General features: G+C 44.2%; 1 protein-coding gene across 5 annotated transcripts in view; it reads left to right on the top strand.

Moving 5' to 3' along the window:
* ASB9 (ankyrin repeat and SOCS box containing 9) overlaps nt 1-22,854 on the top strand; it is a 60,952-nt gene extending 38,098 nt beyond the window's left edge. The window contains exons 7-8 of one of the 5 annotated variants that reach the window (XM_051827603.2): nt 1,949-2,017; nt 3,334-22,854. In XM_051827603.2, coding sequence (XP_051683563.1) covers nt 1,949-2,017; nt 3,334-3,515 — 251 coding nt within the window. In that variant the 3' untranslated portion in view covers nt 3,516-22,854. Of the gene's footprint in view, nt 1-1,948; nt 2,018-2,832 lie in introns of all 5 variants that reach the window. The other 4 variants (XM_017349923.3, XM_070067263.1, XM_051827605.2 and 1 more) reach the window with 4 other exon arrangements.
* Nucleotides 22,855-23,133: the final 279 nt, after the last annotated feature.

Genomic DNA, 23,133 nt, shown 5'->3' with positions numbered 1-23,133 from the left:
CCTGCAGCCATTCCCTGTTAATGCATGAGCACCTGCTTCTGGGACCTACCTCAAAAGCCCAGTTTCCTTTCAGTCCTGGTGAATTAATGCCTCCCCACGTAGCTAAATTCCACCTGAGATCTCCCAAGTGTTCACTCCCTTTCAGCTCTGGGAAAATCTAGCAAGGTCCCCTCAGCAGCTGTCAGAAACGCATTCCAAGGGGCCAGCATTGTGGTGCAGTGGGTTAAGCTGCCCCTTGGGATGCCTGCATCCCATATTAGAGTGCCAGTTTGAGTGCAGGCTGCTGCACTTCTGATCAAGCTCCCTGCTAATGCACCTGGGAAAGTAGATGAAGGCCCAAGTAATTGGGCTCCTGCTACCCACATGGGAGACCTGGACGGAGTTCCTGGTTCCTGGCTTCATCCACAACAGCAAAGCTGTGAGTGAACCAGCAGACAGAGCCGACAGAGCCAAAGGAGAGAATCAGCAGACAGAAGAGCTCTATGTATCTCTTTCCCTTTTTCTGTGTTACTTTGCCTTTCAAATAAATAAAATCCTTTTTAAAAAAAGAAAAGCAGGCCAGTGCCGCGGCTCAATAGGCTAATCCTCCACCTGTGGTGCCGGCACTCCGGGTTCTAGTCCTGGTCGGGCGCCGGATTCTGTCCCGGTTGCCCCTCTTCCAGGCCAGCTCTCTGCTGTGGCCAGGGAGTGCAGTGGAGGATGGCCCAAGTGTTGGGCCCTGCACCCCATGGGAGACCAGGATGAATACCTGGCTCCTGCCATCGGATCAGCACGGTGCGCCGGCCGCGGCGGCCATTGGAGGGTGAACCAACAGCAAAGGAAGACCTTTCTCTCTTTCTCTCTCACTGTCCACTCTGCCTGTCAAAAAATAAAAAAAATAAGTGGGTCCTCAGTGCAGAGGTGCCTGCTGTAGGGATCCTCAGCCTTGCACTCTGCAGCACAAAAGGCTCCTGAGCCCAGGGAAGCATAGGCTTGGGCAGTTTCCATTTTCTTAATTAAACAGGAAAAATGAATATGGACAGGTGACTTTGGGGATTAGAGGACAGACAGATTTATAGTAGGTGTGTGTCCATGGATGGGAAAGTGGACTTTACTAGAGAGATGAAGTGGGACGTTAGGTATGCTAAGGACCCACCTCAGAGCTATGCTCCTGGTTGGCTTTTTCTTCCTGTAATACACAGAACTCGGGTGCATCTGTGGCTTAGGGGAGAACTGGGAATGTGGGACAGTGGTGTCAAAGCTATATCTTTTGTCCATTCTGGGTGGGAGGAATAGGAAGACTTGGGAGGGCAGGGCTTGTGGACAGTGAAACAGTGGTAGGGCCAAAGTATTGGAAGTTTCAATGGTGTTGTTAAGTCAAAGAACTACTGATTTCTGGGACACTAGAGTAGGTGAAATAGAGGAAGAAGGATTTGTGATTAGCAAGAAGCTCAAAATCATGATTTTAGAGGTAGTTTGGTTATTGGAGATGACAGACCAGGAGAAAGCAGTGGATTAAGTGGTGCGGAGGAAAAGATCATCTGTAGAAAAGACTTCAAGGGACTTCAAAACTAGCGTGCAAGGTCAACTGCCTTGTCCATGAGTGGAAAAGTCGCCAAGAACAATGACCAGCATACAAGATTAAGAAGATGAAGAGCCAGGCTTAAAAACCAGACATTCTTGAGGACTGAACTGAGTGGTAGTGGGTGGTACCCTCTGATGGTACACTTAAAAGAGGCTAGGTATTTGAAGGAGAAGGAATAGAAATGATCTAAAACATAGGTTGGCAAATAATGGTTAGGAGACCAGCTTGTCTTCTGTTATTGTAAATAAAACTTTATTGCAACACAGTAATACTCACTCATTTACATGTTGTCAATGGTGGCTTTAACAGTGCAGAGTTGGGTAGTTGTCACAGAGACCATCTGGCTTGAAAAACCTACATTATTTTCTATTTGGTCTTTTACAGAAAAAAGTTTTCTGACCCCTGATCTGGAATTAGCAATGAAAGGCAAAAGCATTAACCTCACAGTGAGAGGTAAGCACAATTAATATCACAATAATTTTTCTTGCTACACAAATGTCAAATCCTCTGTTCCTTTTAGTTTGGGTCTGCTCTGGGTCACTAGATCAACTGTTCTGATTTGATATTTTTTTTCACAGTGAATCAATGCATTGAATGGTTGAAATGATAGAATGGCTGACTTTTTGGTTTTGTGTGTGGATATATTTTCCTTTGAAACACAAGTCAGCCTATATAATTGATTTATAGAGGTAAATTTCATATTGTAGAAATCCAGATCACATTCATTCAAAAAATTAACTGCAGGCTGTGATGCTATGCTATGGCTTGTTAGAGTGCTGAGTAAAGATGCTGGTGGATCTTTTGTCCAAAATCAATTTCCTGTTCTACTTTACCTCATTCCTTGTTGTTGGTCTTGAGAATGAGAAACTGTCTCACTGGGGTTTGTCCATTATCTATATCCACTGTGTAACGAGACGAGCACAGACAGTACTCCCAGAGTAGCTAGTTTATAGGCTTGCTATTGGTCACTCACATTTTTTCCCTGAAAAATTTGAATCAAGCAATCCAAACGACTCAGAGAATGGGCAACTGAGTCAAGCAAGCAGTCGGGCACCAGAGTAAGTATCCATGTGTGTGTCTTGTTAGGCTTCCTGAAACTCTCATCTTTATTTTTGCTTTTAGTGGAAGCTGGAAACTATAAAACTTCCTATTCCATCAGATCTTTGAATAGCTTGGTAGATTCACTTCCTTAGAACCAGATGATCACTTAAGAGAGTGTGAGTGCTAGGTTCTTGGACATAATGGACCCACTGGTTTGTCTTTTCCAGATTTTCAGATAAGATGTGTTCAACAGGCCAGTAGTCCTATAGTCCCTACATCATAAGGAGAAAAAAGTGTGATGGGAGCCACAGAAATACAAATCAGTCTTGACTCTTGGGAGGACCACAGATGGCAATAAACCCAACTAAAATGGAGTCAGTAGGTTCATGGTGTGTAACAGATACACTTGTCTCGTCTTAAGAGAGGATGGTCTAGGGATTCTCTCAGACAAAGTTAAGAGTAAATATTTGCGGTGAAAATGGCTTCTTTGGAAGATTTTTATTGCCCAGAGTACTGTTTTCAATCCTGAATTTTGCGAATTTGACATTAACTTTTGTGTTTGTAGAAACATATTTCAAGAATGGTTGTCTTGGTTATGTTCTGGACCTGTCCAAATGCTGATGATGGGGAATTAAAATTAAACTTTAAAAAATGTCCTGTATTGGCTACCAACAGTAGTGATGGAAACAGCCCCAGTTGTGTCCTTTGCTTCTTGTATTTCACGTCAGCAGGGTTTGGTGAAAACACACTCTGCTGCTTGGGACTTCACAGCAGAAGAGAGAGAGAATCAACAGGTGCACCAGGCCCAGCGCCAGGGAGCACAACACTCCCCCAGGGATCTGCAAAGACTTTGGTCAGTGGGTTCCACGGCTTTAAGAGCATGCTTCTTCCTTTGCCTGAGCAGTGCTGACTCCATTCCCTCTGATTAATGAGTAAGCAGTTTTCTGTCTTTAGTTCAGTAATCTGGGGATGGAAGACAGCTGTTCCACTACGGATCCCCACCAGTGCTAGTGATGCTAAATTGGTTGTGAAATGAGGCTGGCAGATCGTTTTCCTTGGGCTGTAAATTTCTGTGTCTCATATGATTTCCACTCTAGGTCAGGACTGGAGAGAGCCATTTTAGGAGGGAGAGAAACTTCGGTCTGACCATACTGTGCTGGAAGAAGTTGTCAAAGCAGATAGCTTTTGCTGTAAAGTTTCATCTTCTTAGGCTTGTCACTGTGGGCAAAGGTCTCGCTTTAAGTGCAGAGTCATGGAATAATGAGCTTCTTTGAATTAGCTTATTAGGTCTGAAAAGAATGACTCAGAAATCCTCGAGGAGCTTGTTTTCCCCTGATGTGGAATAACAGGACAATACTTGATACATGGCTGCCCACAACACAGAGGACCTACTTTATTCAATATTTCACCTAACGAATGGAGACAGTAAAATTACATCTGGATGTTGTCTATTCTGACACAGATACTAACCTTTGAGTAGTGGTGTGTTGATAAAATGTTTAACATCCAAATTTCTGGGAAAAAAAAACTTTTGGTTTGCAGTGTTTGCCAATTTCTCTGGTGTAAATATGGCCACATGACCAATTTCAAGCTACCAACATGACATCAGTGAATGCAGAATTTGGGAACAAATTTGCACGATCAGCTTTTGGGAGATAATCCCAGTTGGCTGCAGCCATGACTCTTCTAGGGCTAGGCTGTATAGAACAAGGCTGGCTCCTGTCGCCTGCATCGGAAGGTATAAGCTGCTGGGAAAGGAGTGAGGGTGTGGCACACTGGGGGACAGATCTTGCTTCTGTCCCCAGGTCTTCACTTCTTCCCAACAACTTTCAAGTAACCAGGCACCAGCTTCTTTCCAACCGATTCAAGAGCAAACCTACAGGATTGTGTATTTTGCCCTTCACCTTTTCTGCTCTCCCTTTGGAAGTCTGAACAACAACACAACAAATGGAAGACAGAAATGAGATGTCAGCAAGGTCACCAAGCCTGGAGCTAACTGCAGTGTCCTCTGAAAGGATTCTGCTACTTTGACGTTTAAAAATGTATTTTCCTCCTATAATTCCTAGAATTGGTTCACTTTGAATTCACTAAGCCTTTAGGACACAATTCAGAGCAGATGCTCCCAAACTGAAAATTCATACACAGAACCTTGAAATCTAGGGATTCCTCAGATTCTGCCTCAGATCCAAAGAGTTGGAATCCCACTGAGGGTAGAGAATGGAGAGCAAGGCCACATGCAATATTTTACAGCAATTTCCTTGGATGATTCTGATGCAGATAAAGGATTGGAAATCAGTGCGCTAGGATTTGGTCATTGTCCCACTGGGCAGCACTCAAAGGTAAGCTGCATCTTCTAGAGCAGCAGTCCGAATGCGGGCGTTTACAGACGAGCAAGTGCAGGACAGCAGGGCAAATGCCTGTGCCAGGGCCCCACCAAACGGTTATTTACTTATTTGGAATACAGAGAGAACCCCTGTTCTCTGGTTCATTCCTAAATGCCCACAACAGCAGGGATTGGACAGGCCGGAGCTGGGAGTGGGATACCCAATCCAGGTCTCCCACATGGGTGGCAGGGACCCAACCACTTGAACCGTTACATACTGCCTCCCAGGATGCAGAGTAGCAGAAAGTTGGGATCAGGAGCTGGATCTGGGAATTGAACCCAGGTACTCAGATGTGGGATGTGGGCATCTTTTTTTTTTTTTAAATGATTTATTTATTTTTTTCGAAAGGCAGAGTTATAGAGAGGCAGAGGTAGAGAGATAGAGAGAGAGATCTTCCATCCGCTGGTTCACTCCCCAAATGGTCACAATAGCAGGAGCTGTGCTGATCCGAAGGCAGGAGCCAGGAGCTTCCTGTGGGTCCCCCATGCGGGTGCAGGGGCCCAAGCGCTTGGGCCTTCCTCCATTGCTTTCCCAGGCCACAGCAGAGAGCTGGGTCAGAAGTAGAGCAGGCAGGACTCGAACCGGTGCCCATATGGGATGCCGGCACTGCAGGGGCAGCTTTGCCGCCTACAGCACAGTGCCGGCCCCAGGATGTGGGCATCTTAAGTGGGGTCTTCACTGCTAGGCCAAATCCCTGCCCCTCCATCGAACTTTCAGATCCCCAAGTTTCACTGCTGTTGTCCTTGATTCACAAATGCTGGCAGCCATTTTGTCCTTCCATCCCTCAAGCAAAGTCCCCCAAAACAAGCACTTCTGAAAGTATTAGGGAAACTGCCCGAGATGCCACACCTGGGTGACTCTGAGTGCCTTCAGAGGCAGAAATAGCTGTCAGAAAGAGAAGCTCGTAGCCGTTTGCAGCCCTGCGTCGACATCAGTTTTTGGTCTTTGAGTCAATGTAGATTAGGGGCATCAATTCCTATTGCAGCCAACTGTCAGTTAACATCTCCCTTAGGATAACCGACTTGAGTATAATCAGCAGGTGAACACACTCGTTATCATTGTCCGTCTTTCCGAGTTTCTGAGTATCGATTTTCAGTCTGGAAGCTGGGCCCAAACAGATGTGAACTGTAAGTGATTTTTCTACTCTTTTTCTCCAATTCATTCATTTATTCACTGAGTATCTGTAGAAAGTCTGCAATGCACAGACAGTGGTGATACATCAGTCAGAAAAAAAATTAACCTAGAAACCTTGGTTGGTCTCCCAGTGGGAGGACAATTAGAAAATACAATAAGCAAAGTAATATCAACTAAATATGTCATATGGTGAACAGAGCAAAGACCTAAAACATATGTCAGATGGTGAGACGTGCCATAGAGACAAGTAACTCAGCGATGAGGACGGGAGGCGGGATAGGGATTGTGCCCTGGTAATAACAGCGGTTAAACAACTTGGATTGCTTCGGAGACGCACAGGACCCTCCGGGGACATTGCTTCCAAATCTGAGACCGGTACAGGCAAAGGACGCCATGGAGAAAGAGCATGAAAGTAAGCACAGACCCATCACAGGCAAGGGCTGGCCTGTAGCAAGTGCTCTGGAGACGACGAAGGTCCATTGCCCTCTCTCTGTGAAGGCCGGGGTGTGACACTCTCTCGTTTTCTCATCAGGAGCCCTAGATGTGTACCAGGGGACCCCAAATGGAGAATGGGCGAAAGTGTGAGTTTGTGTTGGGTTTTTACTATTTGGCAGGGAATGAGCTATAACAGCAGAGCCCTTCCAGGGGCTCTCCTTAAAGAGATGCCACTCATCTGTCTCACTGTTATCACGAAACAATGCTGACCAGCTGGCACACCCCTCCTGATATCACACCCACTGTTACACAGCAGTGCAATTAGAAATCCCTAGATCTCATGCCTTGGCTGGTTCTAGGCCTACTGCAGTGAACTCTCACAGCACACATTGCAATTCTAAGTAACAATTCTAAATTGCCATTCAAAAACACAGGTCAAAATCTCAAAGTAGTTACACAGCTAGCTATGCAGAAACTTGAAAGTGGGGCGGTAGTAGGGGGAGGCAGAGAGAACAGCAAGTGCAAAGGCCCTGAGGCAGGCCACTATTCAGAAAAGAATAGGGTGGTGGGGTGGGTGGGGTGTCTCTGAGGTCAAGGCTGAATGAATGATGAGGAAACTTAGTGATGATCATCATGTGATCTCAAAGAGGTAAAGGAGTGGGGCCGGCACTGTGGCGCAGTGGGTTAACGCCCTGGCCTGAAGTACCAGCATCCTATATGGGTGCTGGTTCGAGACCGGCTGCTCCACTTCCGAGCCAGCTTTCTGCCTGGGAAGGCAGTGGAGGATGGCCCAAGTCCTTGGGCCCCTGCACCCACTTGGGAGACCCGGAGGAAGCTCCTGGCTCCTGGCTTCAGATCGGCGCAGCTCCAGCTGTTGTGGCAAATTGATGAGTGAACCATCGGATGGAAGACCTCTCTCTCTCTCTCTCTCTCTCTCTCTCTCTCTCTGCCTCTCCTCTCTCTGTGCAACTCTGACTTTCAAATAAATAAATAAATAAATTTTAAAAAAAGAGGTAAAGGAGCAAATGCAGCATGTTTTCTCTCTCTGCCTTGTTTTGCCCTTCATGTTACAATGGAGCAGGGCAGTCCATAAGCAGAGCTTATTACTCTGGGAGTATACGCATAAGATTCAGAAGGCCTGTAAATTTAAGCTTTTTAAAATAAAATTTTTCTAACTCTAACTGAAATTGAGCATTTCTTTCCATTTGGAACGTAGGCAACCAGAATCATTTCAGCATACTTACAACTCTGCCAAGCATGGTTGTTGCAGAGATTTTTATATTAGATTATAGTTCATGCAACCATTCTGAAGTATCTTTTATGCTCATCACCTCCTGGGAATTACTGTAATTATTAAGCTACTGCTAGATTGTTTATGATCATGGTCTCCCTGCCTGCGGAGCCAACAACGAACCTGGATGTTTCTACAACTGGAGTTCAACACAGACAGCTCGGGAACATTCTGTTGTCTTTGGAAGACTGTCTTCACCTTGAAATATGAACTGTGGACGTTTTAATGCTACTTGCAACATTTGCAACCCTTAAATCAAGAACTTGAGGTTGATTGGATATTCACCACAGTGTGCCTCCAGCCATATGAAAGACCACCCACAGTACAAGGTGCTTTTTGAGACTAAAACAACAGCCTTCACACAAAAGTGTCTAAGACAAATCTCACCACTTCCATGTGTATACTCTCTGGTTACTTTATTTGTTATTATGTAGGGTGATAGTAAAGAAGCCCTTTGGTTATTGTACTATAAATTTATTAATTGCATTTGTTTCAAAGATTCATTAAGACATACTTCACATCCAAGTCATAGAACCTTACCAGTCGCAAAAGAAAAAAAAAATTAGCCTGGTAAGAAGATTTCCTGTTATACGTTCCAAAGAGATATGCAAGGTCTCCAGGATAACAGCTGGTATCTTGAGAAATTGAATTTTCCAGTGCCAGGTAAGGTTGATGAGGTATTAACTCCTGAATGGAACCTATCATATAAGATTTGACAAGCTTGAATTAATACCTAATGTTCTCAAAAAGGGTGGGAAATGATTGGAGAGCAATCAGGGAGCATTCCCAAAGAGGCCACAGACAAGCTGCAAGCAGATAAATATGAAAATGCACCCCATTAGCAGGTCACGAGTGGACCGGAATGGGCTTGTCATTGCAGAGGGGAAAATAAAAGCTTAAGGAGATGTGTGAACACAACACAGGGCTGGCACCAGTGCTGATTTCTCACTCAGGCAGCCAGGGATTGAACTATAGTACTTGGCTATTTGCAACTGCCTTTGGCTGAAGTCTTATTTAAATAAATGAAAAGGGTTTCCTCAACCATGCCTGCTTGTTGGCAAATGCACGCCCCTTAGTTCTGTCTCAGTCACTGACTTGGGCTCTGACCACTCTGCTAATGGTCCAAGTTCAGTGCCAACTGCCTACATTTAACCAAACAGCCTTTCTCCACCTTGTACAATCTGCAGAGTTCTCACTGACTTCTTGGAGTGCCAGTGGTCCCCGGTGGGGGACAATTTAACCCATTTCCTGGGGGACACTTGAAAACCTCTGGAGACATTTTTGGCTGTCACCACTGGGGCGGGCCCCTGGCATCTAGATGGAAAAGGCCAGGGACGCTGTTCCACCTCTCATAGTGCACAAGAACCAGGTGTGGACGATGGTGCGTATCACCACAGAAGTAAGCGTTGGGACCAGCATCGTGGCACAGTGGGTTAAGCCGCCACATGTGATGCCAGCATCCCATAGCAAAGAGCCAGTTTGAGTCCTGGCTGCTCCACTTCTAATCTAGCTCCCTGCTAATGCACCTGGGAAAGCAGCGGAAGATGACCCACTTTTTAGGTCCTTACTACCCATCTGGGAGACCTGGGTGGAGTTCTAGGTTCCTGGCTTTAGTCTGGCCCATCCTTGGCCATTGCAGCCATCTGGGGAGTGAACCAGCAGATGGAAGACCTCTCTCTTTCTCTGCCTCTCCTTCTCTCTGTCAGTCTGCCTTTTAAATAAATAAATCCTAAAAAGAATGAGGGTCTGCAGGAAAAGCAGAGCAGCCAGCCAGAGAAGGAGGAAAACACATAGCAGTTTGTCTCTTCAGGCACATTTTCCCAATGCAGTGCTGCACTGGACTTCAGCTTGTTCCATAGAAAGTACTCGTTCCTTTCCTGCTGTCATACTTTTTGTGGTTATGAAGAAGGCAGCCAAGATTAAGGAGGCTATCATAAGGCTCTTTCTGTCACCACCCAGAAAAGCACCCACATTTGGAGCTCTTTTGTTCAACTGATCTTATACTAAAATATCAACATGCAAGGGGATTTCGAAATATTCATGAAAACAGAATTAAAAGATAAACTTGTTTTGGTGCAAAAACATTGAAATCCAAGGAATTTTCATAAACTTTTTGAAGACCCCTTGTATTATTCAATGATAGTGACCTACATATCAATTATAATCTATAGTGCATACTGATATATAGCCTCCTCCTCCTCCTACTCTTTTTAGCTCCTATTCAGATAAGGAATTTGAATACAGTCATACCTTGTGTAGTGGGAGTGACTGGGTGACAAAAGTGTTTCCAAAGATAGCAGAGTCCTGCCCTAAGTCGGAGTAAGGGGTGCTCTGACTTGCCCTGTGGAAAGGAGATGGCAGTAAGGGCCAATGAAAATGCATGGGGTAAACGAAGGGAGCACAGTTTCACAGGGTCGTACTCAGACCCAGGCTGCACGGGACTGGGAGGTAGGACAGACAAGCCTGCAATGAGCAGCCGTCCTTAATCACCTCTGCTGGTGCTTTTCCCACCACAGAACCCATGGCTCATTTATCTAACTATCTTGTGGTTTACTGGCTGCTAATTATTCCTACTCTGATATTTGTTAATGAAAACCCAAGATATTTTCTAGCAAAGCATTTGGAGGGTCTGGGAAGAAGAGAGTCCTCAAGACAAAAGGAAAAACTTCTAATTTCATGTTCCTGTAGGTTGGAAGAACAGATGCTGGGGCTCCGTTGGGCCTCTAGAGGATTCCTTCTATCAGCCCACGCCGTCCCCTGCCTCTAGTCACTTAAGCAACATGACTTGTTAAGCACACACTTTCTGATCCATAAAGCTCCAGGCAGCCTTATCCACCCCTGTGATGTAAATGCCACCTCTGCACCCACAGCTCCCAGACATAAAAGCTGACAAAGGACCATCAGATTTGGCTGTTGCCAATACAATACCTAATCAAACAGCAGTGTAGCTTCATTGAGTTTGAATTTTGGTTGAGGTGGGGAAGCAGAGGTGGCCACTGTTTCCCAAAGAAACCAGTGATGAGGTTCAGGGAAGGAGGGGCTCTTGGCTGGTCCTGTAAGGGAGATGGAAAGTTCCTTGCAAATCTAGGCTCAGCTGGCACAGACAAAGCCCCACCTCAAGCATACACCTTCCTGCATTCTGCTTCAAGGTCTCCTCTGAACTGTTGGAAGCTCATCAGGTCCTCGTATAAGCACACAGCAGAAATATGAGGAAAGTACCCCAGGAACTACCCTCACAACGGGAGAAAGGCCCTAATGTCTACATACTTCAACCTCCCATCTTTAGGGTGGTCATTCCTCCTGCTTCTCTGGTTGAATGGAATCCACATTTAGCACCGTGATTGAGGACTTCGATTATACACCCTGAGACTGGCTTTTCCTTCTTCCTGTGTCACTCTTCCCTCTCACTGGTCCATATCTCATTGCAGTTGCCAAGTGCTTTCACTTGGATCTTGTCACCACCAGCACCGAGTGAGCTTTCGGCTTTGCAATCTTGGCACTGAGAGTTTTACTGAGTATGTTCTCATGCTGTGCCATGTACCCTCTGTGGATCCTGGGTGGCTTCCTGGCAGTTCTCAGCTCTCCTCTGAACTAGAGGGGTGAAAGCATGGAGACTGTACCTCCCAGAACTTTCATCATCAGAGTTCCAGATTCACTCTCTTAATAAGGGCACCGTTGAGAGGCTGTTATTTCCCAGTGGTGGTTGGAGGCAGGTAACAGGGGCTGCAGTTGCACCTCTGAAAATTGCCCACTTCAGCACTGTGGGCATTTGAGGCTGTTGGTGGCAATTCCTGTGACCCCTATTTTTTTTAAATTAATTTTTTCTCCCCTCCAACACTTCTAGGATTTGTGTAAGTCTCTGATTCCTGATGGCAAATCCTTCCCTGCTCAAAATAACTAGAGTGGTCCCCACTTTTGTGGACAAACTGATACACATATATTATCTAATTTTATTGAGAATAAAGGTCTAGGAATTGAATTTGGTTTGCGAATGTTGGTGGCTAATAGGTGATATGGAAATAATAAAATCCAGCTCAGGTAGCAAAGGTATTTGAGAGATGTTAGAATAATGAAGCAAATATATATTACATTGGATGTCAAGAAGAAAATCATTTAAAGAGGAGGGGGATCCTTGTTGATGAAAGTTCTCTCCCTTATCAAATCTGGTGGACGTAAAAGAGGGCAGTTTTAAAAACCAAGGAATTGGAGCCCTCTGTGAAGTCCTGGCAGAAAAATGAAGCAGGAAAACTCATTGTCATGCATATAGTGACTGTGTTATCTGATTTTTTTTTTTTTTTGGACAGGCAGAGTTAGACAGTAAGAGAGAGAGACAGAGAGACAGGTCTTCCTTCCGTTGGTTCACCCCCCAAAATGGCCAAAGCCAGGAGCCAGGTGCTTGCTCCTGGTCTCCCATGTGGGTGCAGGGCCCAAGCACTTGGACCATCCTCCACTGCCCTCCCGGGCCACAGCAGAGAGCTGGACTGGAAGAGGAGCAACCAGGGCAGAATCCAGTGCCCCAACCGGGACCAGAACCCGGTGTGCCGGTGCCGCAGGTGGAGGATTAGCCTAGTGAGCCGCGGCGCCGGCCTATGTTATCTGATTTCTAAGGGCTGCTTATGTAATGATGTTGGGAATTGTATGCTCTGTGGTGCTGTGAAGTGAAAAGTAAAAGTCACTGCAAAAAATAAGAATTCTGGGTCAAATAACAATTCATAAATCTATCATATAATGCTTCCTTGACAGATCAGGAGGGTAGCATTTTAAAATGTAGAGCATTTGCTAAGCTCTTCAGATCTGCTGGAGAAAAGGATGAAAGCTTCCTTTCTCCTGTTTGTGGAGTAAAATAGTGCCCTAGAAATACAAGGCCAAATGTCTGAGTCATATGAAGAATGAGTAGTTACGATAATGTTTCCAAGGTAGCCGATTGCTTGACATTCACTATGTAAAGCTTATTTGCATTATTCATATAGAGATTTGGGGCAACCTTTCTTAGTTATTGATCCCAATTCATGATTTGTGATTTTGGCAAAATATTGAGAGTAAATTTATAGAATGTACCCCAATAAAAAGGTTTGTATATTAGTCAGGGTTCTTAAAACTAATAGAATTGATAGACAGACAGATGGACAGACACATGAGTTCTAAGGAATTGGCTCTTGTGTCCATGGAAGCTGGCAAATTAAAAAATTTGCAATCAGCCAGCTAGAGACCCAAGAGACCTGATGATAGATAGATCTAGTCTGAAGGCTAGCAGGCTCAAAACCCCTGCTGATGTTTCAGTTCAAATGTGGAGGCAGGGAAAAAAGGATGTTCCAATTTGAAGGCAAGAGAATTTCCATCTTTCTCAGCTTTTCTGTTCTATTCAGACCTTCAACTGATTGGATGAGGCCACTAACATTAGGGAGGGCAATCTGCTTTACTTAGTCTACTGCTTCAATGTTAATGTCATCCAGAAACACCCTCACGAACACCCCCAGAATAATGTCTGGCCTAATGTCTGTGCACCCCGTGTGCTGTCAAGTTGACAGAAAATCAAACCTCACAGTATGTACATGTTGTGAAATAGTACACGTGCTTTCCAAGTAAGAACACCAAGAGAGATGCTTACATTGACTTGACAAGCACTTCTAAACCCAAACCCAGGAAGAGTTCCTGTTTCAGTTGTCAGAGATACCAAGACATTGGCCCTATTTCAAGGATTCCCTAGCCCACTAAGAGAAACAGATAAGATTTGCAAAACTGTGCCTTGCACTGCTACAGAGTTATGCAGAGGACACTAAGGAAGAACAGACAAGTGCCTGGAGGGAGTTGGAGATGGCCTCTTGGAAGAGATCACATCTGATCTGTGTCTTAAAGGGCAAGCAACATTTTGCTAAAAGAGAAGATGAAAAGAGGATGTCAAATGACAGAGAATACACATTCTAGAAATTACAAGTACTTATCATGAGGACTGAATGAAATAATGCATTTAAGCACCAGTGAAATAATGGCTGTTAAGCACTAATATCTGGCACTCAGTAGGTGTGAGCCCAGATCAGCCTTTCTCTCATCCTACTATTGCTGTATATTATTTGAGGAAATCTTGAGGTTTTCGGGGCCAGCACTGTGGCGTAACAGGTAAGGTAAGCTGGCATCCCATGTGGGTGCCAGTTCGAGTCCCAGCTCCTCCACTTCTGGTCCAGCTCTCTGGGAAAACAGTAGAAGATGGCCCAGGTTCTTGGGCCCTTGTGCCTGTGTGGGAGACCTGGAGGAAGCTCCTTTCTGCTGCCTTTGGATCGGCACAGCTCTATCAGTTGCAGCCAACTGGGGAGTGAGCCAGTGGATGGAAGACCTCTTTCTCTCTCTCTGTGTAACTCTGACTTTCAAATAAATAAATAAATCTTTTAAAAAAAGAAATCTTGAGGTTTTCAAAGGTGAGGCAATGTTTGGGTAACTGAGAAGTTCTTCCATACAATTCACTACTATTAAAGAAATCATTTCTACTTTGCAGAAAGTACCTTAACAGATGTTTCTGAGTGAATTTAGTCATCATATTAAGCATTGCTTCACAATGTGGGATGCTTTTCAAAAGCCTCTTTTGGGTGAACAGATTGTGTTGCTGCTGAGGGAATTCACAGGAATGAGGCCGTCACTGTAATTCAAACAATTTCTCCTCATTTAAGACCACCAACTGTTTATATTAGTACTGACATGATCCATTTATGAAGCATCTTAGCACAGTTGTTTGAAAATTTTGGCTGTCAAATGGTCATCAGAACAGAGTTGACTCTAATTGCAAGTATGATACTTCTGATCTCTTTATCAAAACCTTTACAGAATAGCCACCATGTTCAGGTTCAGTTGGAAGGCTTGCGTGTGACACTACAACATGAGAAAAGTAGAACCTACCATTTTTGCTCACTAGGCAGCATTATTAGAATGCTGGCACTAAAAATGAAGGAATAAGTAAGACCCCCTCCCCCAACAGTTCTCAAAAACACATGGACAAATGATTGCAGCAAAAAATGATCATTTGGACAATATATACAGGAATGATGATACACAGAGAAAGAGCCTGTGAACTAGGTCTTCTTTTTTGAACTAGGTCTTTAATTAGAAACTTGCCCCCCCCCCCAGATAGAGAGAGAGAGAGAGAGAAGAAACTTTACATATTGGCGACAGCACTGTCCCAGTAGAAGGTAGTATGCAACAGTATATTCCATTGAGAAAAAAGAAATTGGCTTGGCATGATTGTCACATGTTGAAAAAGGATAGGAGATTATGTTAGGATAGTAGTAGCCAAGGACCAAGTTATACCTATGAAGTGTGTGTGCGCGCGCACACACACACAAGTGATATTGCCCTTTGACTGCAAACTGAATTAATATCTTAGCTTTGACTTTTATAGACCAGACTATCACCATGGGTACTATGTCTGCTTCATCAACATTGCACTTTCTCAAATGCATCATTAAAAGAAAGTAATGGATTTCTTTTTGTAGCTCAGTAAGATGACAAAGCTGTTCATATCTTCTTGATATTCCATCAGATGCCTAATTTAACTTTCACTTTTGCTTCTCATCTCTTTTGCCCAGAAACTCACTGCATGTTGAATGAAGCTCAACTCAGCCTCTTTTGTATGCCACTGAATCTGAGAATTTGGTACAGTGATCATTTGAGTGGCCATGGCATGCCTGGCCTGACTTTTTTGAGAACAATCTTTGTCCATCTTCCTCCCATGACACATCTTTGCAAAGTGTCATGATCTTATTTGTGTTATAGAAACATAATTTCAGCAGTGGGATGATCAGTGAATGAAAGGAAGTTAACAAAACTAGACACAGAGAAACTACTTGGGAGATGATGACATTAATTCTAGTGGAAAAAGTGATGAGGTCGTGAATCAAGACAGTGATGCTGAGGTGGAAAGGAAAGAGTGGGTATGAAAGAAGAAATGTTAAAAAGACAGAATAAAACTGCCAGTGGAAACTAGAGATTGAGTGAGAAGGAAATGAAGAAGGCTAGGATGATACCTAAAGTTTCTGACTCAAGTTCCTGTCTAGATGACATTTCTATAAATCAGAACAGGCCAATGGGAGAAAGATGTTCATTTGCAGTGGTGGGTGGTGAAGGATAATTAGTAGTGTTTTGGACAAACATAGAAAGTTTCTTTGACATTAGCAGTCAGTTGGAGATCTGGCACTGGACCTCGAGAAGGGCTGGCAGTGGGGAAGGCATTAGGCCTAGTGCTTAAGACACTGAGTTGGGAGGAGGGGCACCAAGATGGCAGAATAGGGAGGGAGCTTACTGCTCTAGTCCAGGACAAGATTAAAAAAACGTGGAGAGAGTGCAATCTCAGGGAAGAGTTAGGGAGAAAACAGCAGAGCAAACTCCATGCAAATTACGGGACACTGTGGATATATGTGGAGAGTGTGGATGCACACAACTCAGGACCCTAGCAGCTGAGAGCCTCAGCATCAGCTTATGAGAGTGAGGTGAGACCAGGTTGCAGCAGCCCTAGCCATTGGCAATAAAGCTGCAGGAAGAGCCTGGTGAATCTGGTTTGGAGCCTTGTAGGGGACAGCATACTTTCCAACTGACAGGAAAAAGGAGAGGCAAGTTTCTCTCTCCCCAACCACCCAGCATCAGCATCCTGTAACTAGCCATGAGGGGGTGGGTGCCATTTTGGACATACATAACAGCTGTGCCAGCTCATGTCCGTGTGCCCAGCAACCAGTTGAGAGTAGAAACCTGAGTCTAGCTGGGAGAACTGACAGGTGGCTGGGTGCTTCTGACTATGGGAGGCTTGTGTGCTGGGACTATGAAAACACTATGGCTGCATGTGAGGGTGCAGCGTGTGGCTGGGACTTTGGGCAGTCACAGTGTGTGGCTATATATGCTAGGGGTTTCTTGATTCCCTGGTGAAGATCATTGCTGCAGGATCCATGCTCACACTGAGGACTGCATGGATCCTTTGTGAGGCAGCACAAATGAATACTGTACTTACTGGGGTTAATGACCAGGCATTGGTCTCCTTGGAGGAGAAGAGGTGAGTGTGAGAACATTTCAATAGAGCTGAACAAACCTCCTCTCTGATTAAAAAAAAAGATTTACCAAGCCTAACTTGGGAGTCACCTTGGATACTGCCCTCACCCTGGAGCATAGAACAGAGCTCCCTGGCCACACCTAGTACATGCCTCTAGGTGTTCACTGAAAGAGCAGACACCTCACTAATCCACAGAGGCATAATCCAAAGATAAAAGCTATCACCAGAGGAAAAAAACCAAGTATCTCCAGAAATGCCTAATAATGAACACAGCATTTCAAAAAACAAGAATAAGGAAGACAACATGACACCCCCAAAGGAACACAACACTTCAATACTAGAATGTGAAAGTGATGAGACTGAAGAAGTGCTGGAAATGGAATTAAAAAAATTGATCATAGGATTACTTAGAAGTAATCAGAAGCAAATTCATGAGCTAAAGAAATCCATACATGACCTGAATGAAAAATTTTCCCATCAAATTGAGATTTTAAAGAGAAACCAAAATTTAATATTAGAAATGAAGAATTCAATAGATCAAATAAAATGTGTTGGGGAAAGCCCTAACAACAGACTCGGTGAGGCAGAAGAAAGAATATCCAAGTTAGAAGACAAATCTCTGGAAACTTTATAGTCACACCAAAAAAAAAAAGAAATTATAAAACTAGAAAACAGTGTTGGAGATTTGTGGGATATTACCAAACAACCCAACATACAGGACTTAGGAGTTCCTGAAGATGTGGAAAGAGAAAATGGCTTAGAAGGCCTTTTTAGTGAAATAATTACAGAAAACTTCCCTAATTTGAAGAAAGGGATGTCCAAATACAGAAAGCACATAGAACTCCTAATAGACATGACCAGAAAAGATCTTCACCATGACACATTGTAGTCAAACTTCCCACAATAAAACATAAAGAAAAGATTCCAAAATGTGCATGAGAGAAATGCCAGATTACTTTCAGAGATCTCCAATTAGACTCACAGCTGACTTCTCATCAGAAACCCTACAGGCTAGGAGAGAATAGTGAGATATATTCCAAGTCTTCTTTTTTAAATCCTCTCCTCTTTTTTTCTTAGTCAAACTTGTTTATTTTATTTTTAAAAATTTATTTATTTGAAAGGCAGAGTTACAGAGAGGCAGAGGGAGAGAGGGGGAGAGGGAGAGGGAGAGGATGAGAGGCCTTCCATCTGCTGATTCTCTCTCCAAATGGTTGCAATGATTAGAGCTAGTCCAATCCAAAGCCAGGAGCCAGGAGCTTCTTCTGGGTATCCCACTTGGGTGCAGGGGCCCAAGGACTTGGGCCATCTTCTACTGTTTTCTCAGGCCGTAGCTGAGAGCTGGATCAGAAGTGGAGCAGTGGGGACTAGAACTGGCACCCATATGGGATGCCAGCACTGCAAGTGGTAGCTTTACTTGCTGTGCCACAGAACCACCCCTATTCCAAGTTTTAAGAGAAAAAATGCCAACCTAGAATATTGTACCCTGAAAAGCTCTCGTTTATGAATGAAGGTGAAATAAAGACCTTCAATAACAAACAGAAATTGAAAGAACTTGTCCAGCCTTACAAAAGATGCTTAAGGATGTGCTGCACACAGAAACACAGAAACATGGTCATCACCACAAAAGAAGGTGAAGGCAGAAAATCTCCCAGTAAAAGTACAAAGGAAATGCAAAGTAAAAAATAGGAATATTTATGAAAAAAATTGCAGAGCCAAGTCATTACTTATCAATAGTCACCTTGAATGTAAATGGCCTCAGCTCTCCAGTTAAAAGACATAGACTGGCTGAATGGATTAAAAAACAAAACTCATCTATTTGCTACCTATAAGAAATACATCTCACCAACAAAGATTCATGCAGACTGAAAGTGAAAGGATGGAAAAAGATATTCCATGCAAACAGAAACCAAAAAAGAGCTGGTGTGGCCATCCTAATATCAGACAAAATAGACTTTAACACAAAAACTGTTAAAAGGGACAAAGAAGGGCACTATGCAATGATTAAGGGATCAGTTCACCAGTAATATGTTACTATAATAAATGCATACACACCTAATTACAGGGAATTAAAAGAAACGTTAATGCATCTAAAGAGAAATAGAGACTCAAATACAATAGAAATGGGGGACTTCAATACCCCATTTTCCACAATGGCAGATCAAGCTGACCAAAAATCAGCAAGGAGACAACAGTTAATCAACACTATAGACCAAATGGACCTAATGGATATCCACAGAACTCTTCATCCTAGAGATGCAGAATACACATTCTTCTCACCAGTGCATGGAACTTTCTCTAGGCTAGACCACATGCTAGACCATAAAGCAAGTCTCAGCAAATTCAAAAAAACTGAAATCATACCATGCATCTTCCCTGACCACAATGGAATGAGGCTGGAAATCAACAACTTAAGAACATATGCACACACGTGGAGACTGAACAACATGCTCCTGAACAAATAGTGATTCACTGAAGAAATCAAAAGAGAAATGAAAAAAGTTAAGGAACAGTTTTCCATACTATTTGTTGAACTCTTAGTATAGAGTTAATCTTCTGTGTATAAAGTTAATTGAAAATAGATATTAGTAAAAAATAAGAATAGGAATAGGAGAGGGAAGAGGAAGAATGGTGGGAGTGGGGTTGGGAGAGTGGGTAGGGTGGGAAGAATCACTATCACTACATTCCTAAAGTTGTATTTTTGAAATGCATGAAGTTTGTATATGTTAAATAAAAGGTTTATTGATGGAAAAAAAGACACGGAGTTGGGATCCTTTATCCCATACCAGAGTTCCTGGGTTTGAGTCTGGCCTCTGCTCCTGATTACAACTTCCTGCTAATACACACTCTGGGAGGCAATAAGTGGTGGCCCAAGTAGTTAGGTCCCTGCTGCCCACATAGGTCACCTGGATTGGTTTACTGGCTCCTGGCTTTAGCCTGGCTCAGGCTGTGCCTGTTGTGAGTATCTGGAGAGTGAACCATCTAATGGGAGTCCTTTCTGTCTCTTTTCCTCCCAAGTTATTAATTAATTAAAATAAAATGAAGTCTGGCAGTAACTGATGAAAGTCATGGTTCAATAGAGACTTCTGTGAGAGTGAGAGAGACAGAGAGAGAGAGAAGGGTGAGCCTTGATTTGCAAGGAACTTTCCATCTGAGCCACAGCTGATGGACAAGCAGGTCTGAAGCAGCTATGAGAGGCATCTTTCTTAAGGGATCAGGGTGCTAATGGGAGAAGGGTTCTTTTATTTATTTTTTTGGACAGGCGGAGTTAGACAGTGAGAGAGAGACAGAGAGAAAGGTCTTCTGTTGGTTCACTCCCCTAATGGCTGCTATGGCTGGCGCTGTGCTGATCCAGAGCTAGCAGCCGGGTGCTTCCTCCTGTCTCCCATACAGGTGCAGGGCCCAAGCACTTGGGCCATCCTCCGCTGCCCTCCCGGGTCACAGCAGAGAGCTGACTGGAAGAGGAGCAACCGGGTTAGAACCCGGGATAGGCCGGCGCCACGGCTCAATAGGCTAATCCTCTGCCTGTGGCGCCGGCACACCGGGTTCTAGTCCCGGTCCGGGCACCGGATTCTGCCCTGGTTGCCCCTCTTCCAGGCCAGCTCTCTGCTATGGCCCGGGAGTGCAGTGGAGGATGGCCCAGGTCCTTGGGCCCTGCACCCGCATGGGAGACCAGGAGAAGCACCTAGCACCTGGCTCCTGGCTTCAGATCAGCGTGATGCGCTGGCCGCAGCACACCAGCCGCGGTGGCCATTGGAGGGTGAACCAACGGCAAAGGAAGACCTTTCTCTCTGTCTCTCTCTCACTGTCCACTCTGCATGAAAAAAAAAAAAAGAAAAAAAAACCCGGATGCTGGTACCACAGGCGGAGGATTAGCCAAGTAGTGAGCCACGGCACCGGCCAGGAGAAGGGTTCTATTGTCTAAACACTTCAACCTCCCATATTTCTGTATTTTTAAATATTTATTTTATTTATTTATTACTTTAAGGGCAGAGGAACAGGGAGGGAGATCTTTCATTTACTATTTCAACCCCCAAAAAGCCACAACAGCCAGTTCTGGGACAGGTCAAAGCCAGGAACCAGGAACTCCTCCCTGGTCTCCCACATGGGTTTCAAGAGTCCAAGTTCTTGGTCCAGCTTCCACTTTCTTCTCAGGCACAGTAGTAGGCAGCTGGATCGAAATGGAGCAGCCAGGACTTGAAACAGCTCTCTGATACAAGATATCAGCATGGTATGTGGTGTATTAGCCTGCTGTGGTGCAATGCTGTACCCCCTCATCCTCCTATCTTCAAGGATAGTCATTCTGCTGCCTCTTTGGTGGGATGGAGGTCCTACTTAGCACAGCAGTTACTTTGATAATGTACCCCAATGCTGTTTTTTTCTCCTTCCCTGTTCTGTTCTTCCCACTCACTTATTCATGCCTTTTGTTATCACCTCTCAAATTAGCTGCATCAGGCTCTTTTGAGTGAGGGAATCTAGGTGAAATATTCCTGCTTGGCTCCTGATAGCACTGGTGTACACTTGAACGTCATCCTATCCAAGCCAGACATCTTGGTCTCATCTCCAGGCAACGTGGTTCATTGGCTAGATAGAAGGGGATGGTAAGTTCAAAGGCACCCAAGCCTCAGTCCACTGCCCAGTAAATGAGAACATACTTTTCCAGAAGAGAAGAGGCTAGGTGGGCAGTGCTAGATCCTGGCTTCAGAGCCCTTCCCTCTTGCAAACCCTGGCCCTGCGATGGTACTCCATGGGAAACAGCAGCTAGGTCCCAGTGCTGCAACTTCTAGGAAGTCCCAACCCAGGTGCTGCATCTGCTCTTTCAGAGAAAGTCTTTTTAGATTAAGATTGTTAATTCTTGATTAGTGTCAACTAGTTCTTGTAGTTCTTAGAGTTAAAAGGAGTTTATTTCCACAAGTATCCTGTATTCTGTAATATTTGTATTTTAAGATCATTCCAAAAGAAGTAAAGTGAGGAAAGTTGATCATGGTGGAAACTCTTATTTGTTTTTGGCACTCTTTAGGTTAGGTCTGAGTTAAATATAACAAGTAGTCATTCATTCTTTTTTTTTTTTTAATTAAGATCTGGGGCTGGCGTTGTGACATAGTGGATAAAGCTACCTTCTGACATGCCAGCATCCCATATGGGTGCTGGTTCAAATCCTGGCTGCTCCACTTCCAATCCAGCTACCTGCTAATGGCCTGGAAAAGCAACAGAAGATGTCTGGGCCCCTGCTACCCATGTAGGAGACCTGGAAGAAGCTCTGGCTCCTAACTTTGGTCTGGCCCAGTGCTGACCATTGTGGCCATCTAGAGTGAACCAGCAGATGGAAGACATCTCTCTCTCTCTCTCTCTCTCTCTTAATTTCTCACTGTAACTCTGATTTTAAAATAAATAAATAAATAAATAAATAAATCTTTAAAAAAAGAGAGACAGAATCAGCCCTTAAGGCATGCGGATCCGGCTGAAAAGCCCATGAGAGTATTTCAGGCACGGAAAGCCAAGACACTCTGGGGGAAAAAAAAACCTAAATGAAAGATCTCCACGAGTGAGATCCCAGTGGAAAGAATGGGTCATCAAAGAAGGAGGTACCTTTCTCTGAAGGGACGAGAGAACTTCCACTTTGACCATGGCCTTGTCTAAAAATTATCAGAGTCAGTGAACTCAGGGGGCTTCCATAGCCTTGGCAGCTCATGACAAGAGCCTAGGGTGATTACTGACGCCATAAACAAGAGTGTCAATTTGTTAAGTCAACAACAGGAGTCACTGTGCACTTACTCCTCATGTAGGATCTCTGTCCTTAGTGTGCTGCACATTGTGATTTAATGCTATAACCAGTACTCAAACAGTATTTTTCACTTTATGTTTCTGTGTGGTTGCAAACTGTTGAAATCTTTACTTAATGTATGCTAAACTGATCTTCTGTATATAAAGAGAATCGAAAAAGAATCTTGATGTGAATGGAAGGGGAGAGGGAGTGGGAAAGGGGAGGGTTGCGGGTTGGAGGGACGTTATGGGGGGAAGCCACTGTAATCCATAAGCTGTACTTTGGAAATTTATATTCATTAAATAAAAGTTAAAAAAATAAAAAAAGAGAGAAACTGTCCCTTAATCATCCCCAACCCCACCTGACAGCAAACACTCTATTTACTTCCCAAGCCTCTCTCTCTACTTTTTTTAAAATTTCATTTATTTATTTGAGAGGTAGAGTTACAGAGAGAGGCACAGAGAGAGAGAGAGGTCTTCCATTTGCTGGTTCACTCCC

The sequence above is a fragment of the Oryctolagus cuniculus genome, chromosome X, assembly GCF_964237555.1.
Source record: "Oryctolagus cuniculus chromosome X, mOryCun1.1, whole genome shotgun sequence".
NCBI classification, from domain to species: Eukaryota; Metazoa; Chordata; class Mammalia; order Lagomorpha; family Leporidae; genus Oryctolagus; species Oryctolagus cuniculus.
The sequence above is the reverse complement of the archived record's forward strand: the minus strand, read 5'-3'. Positions and strand labels throughout refer to the sequence as shown.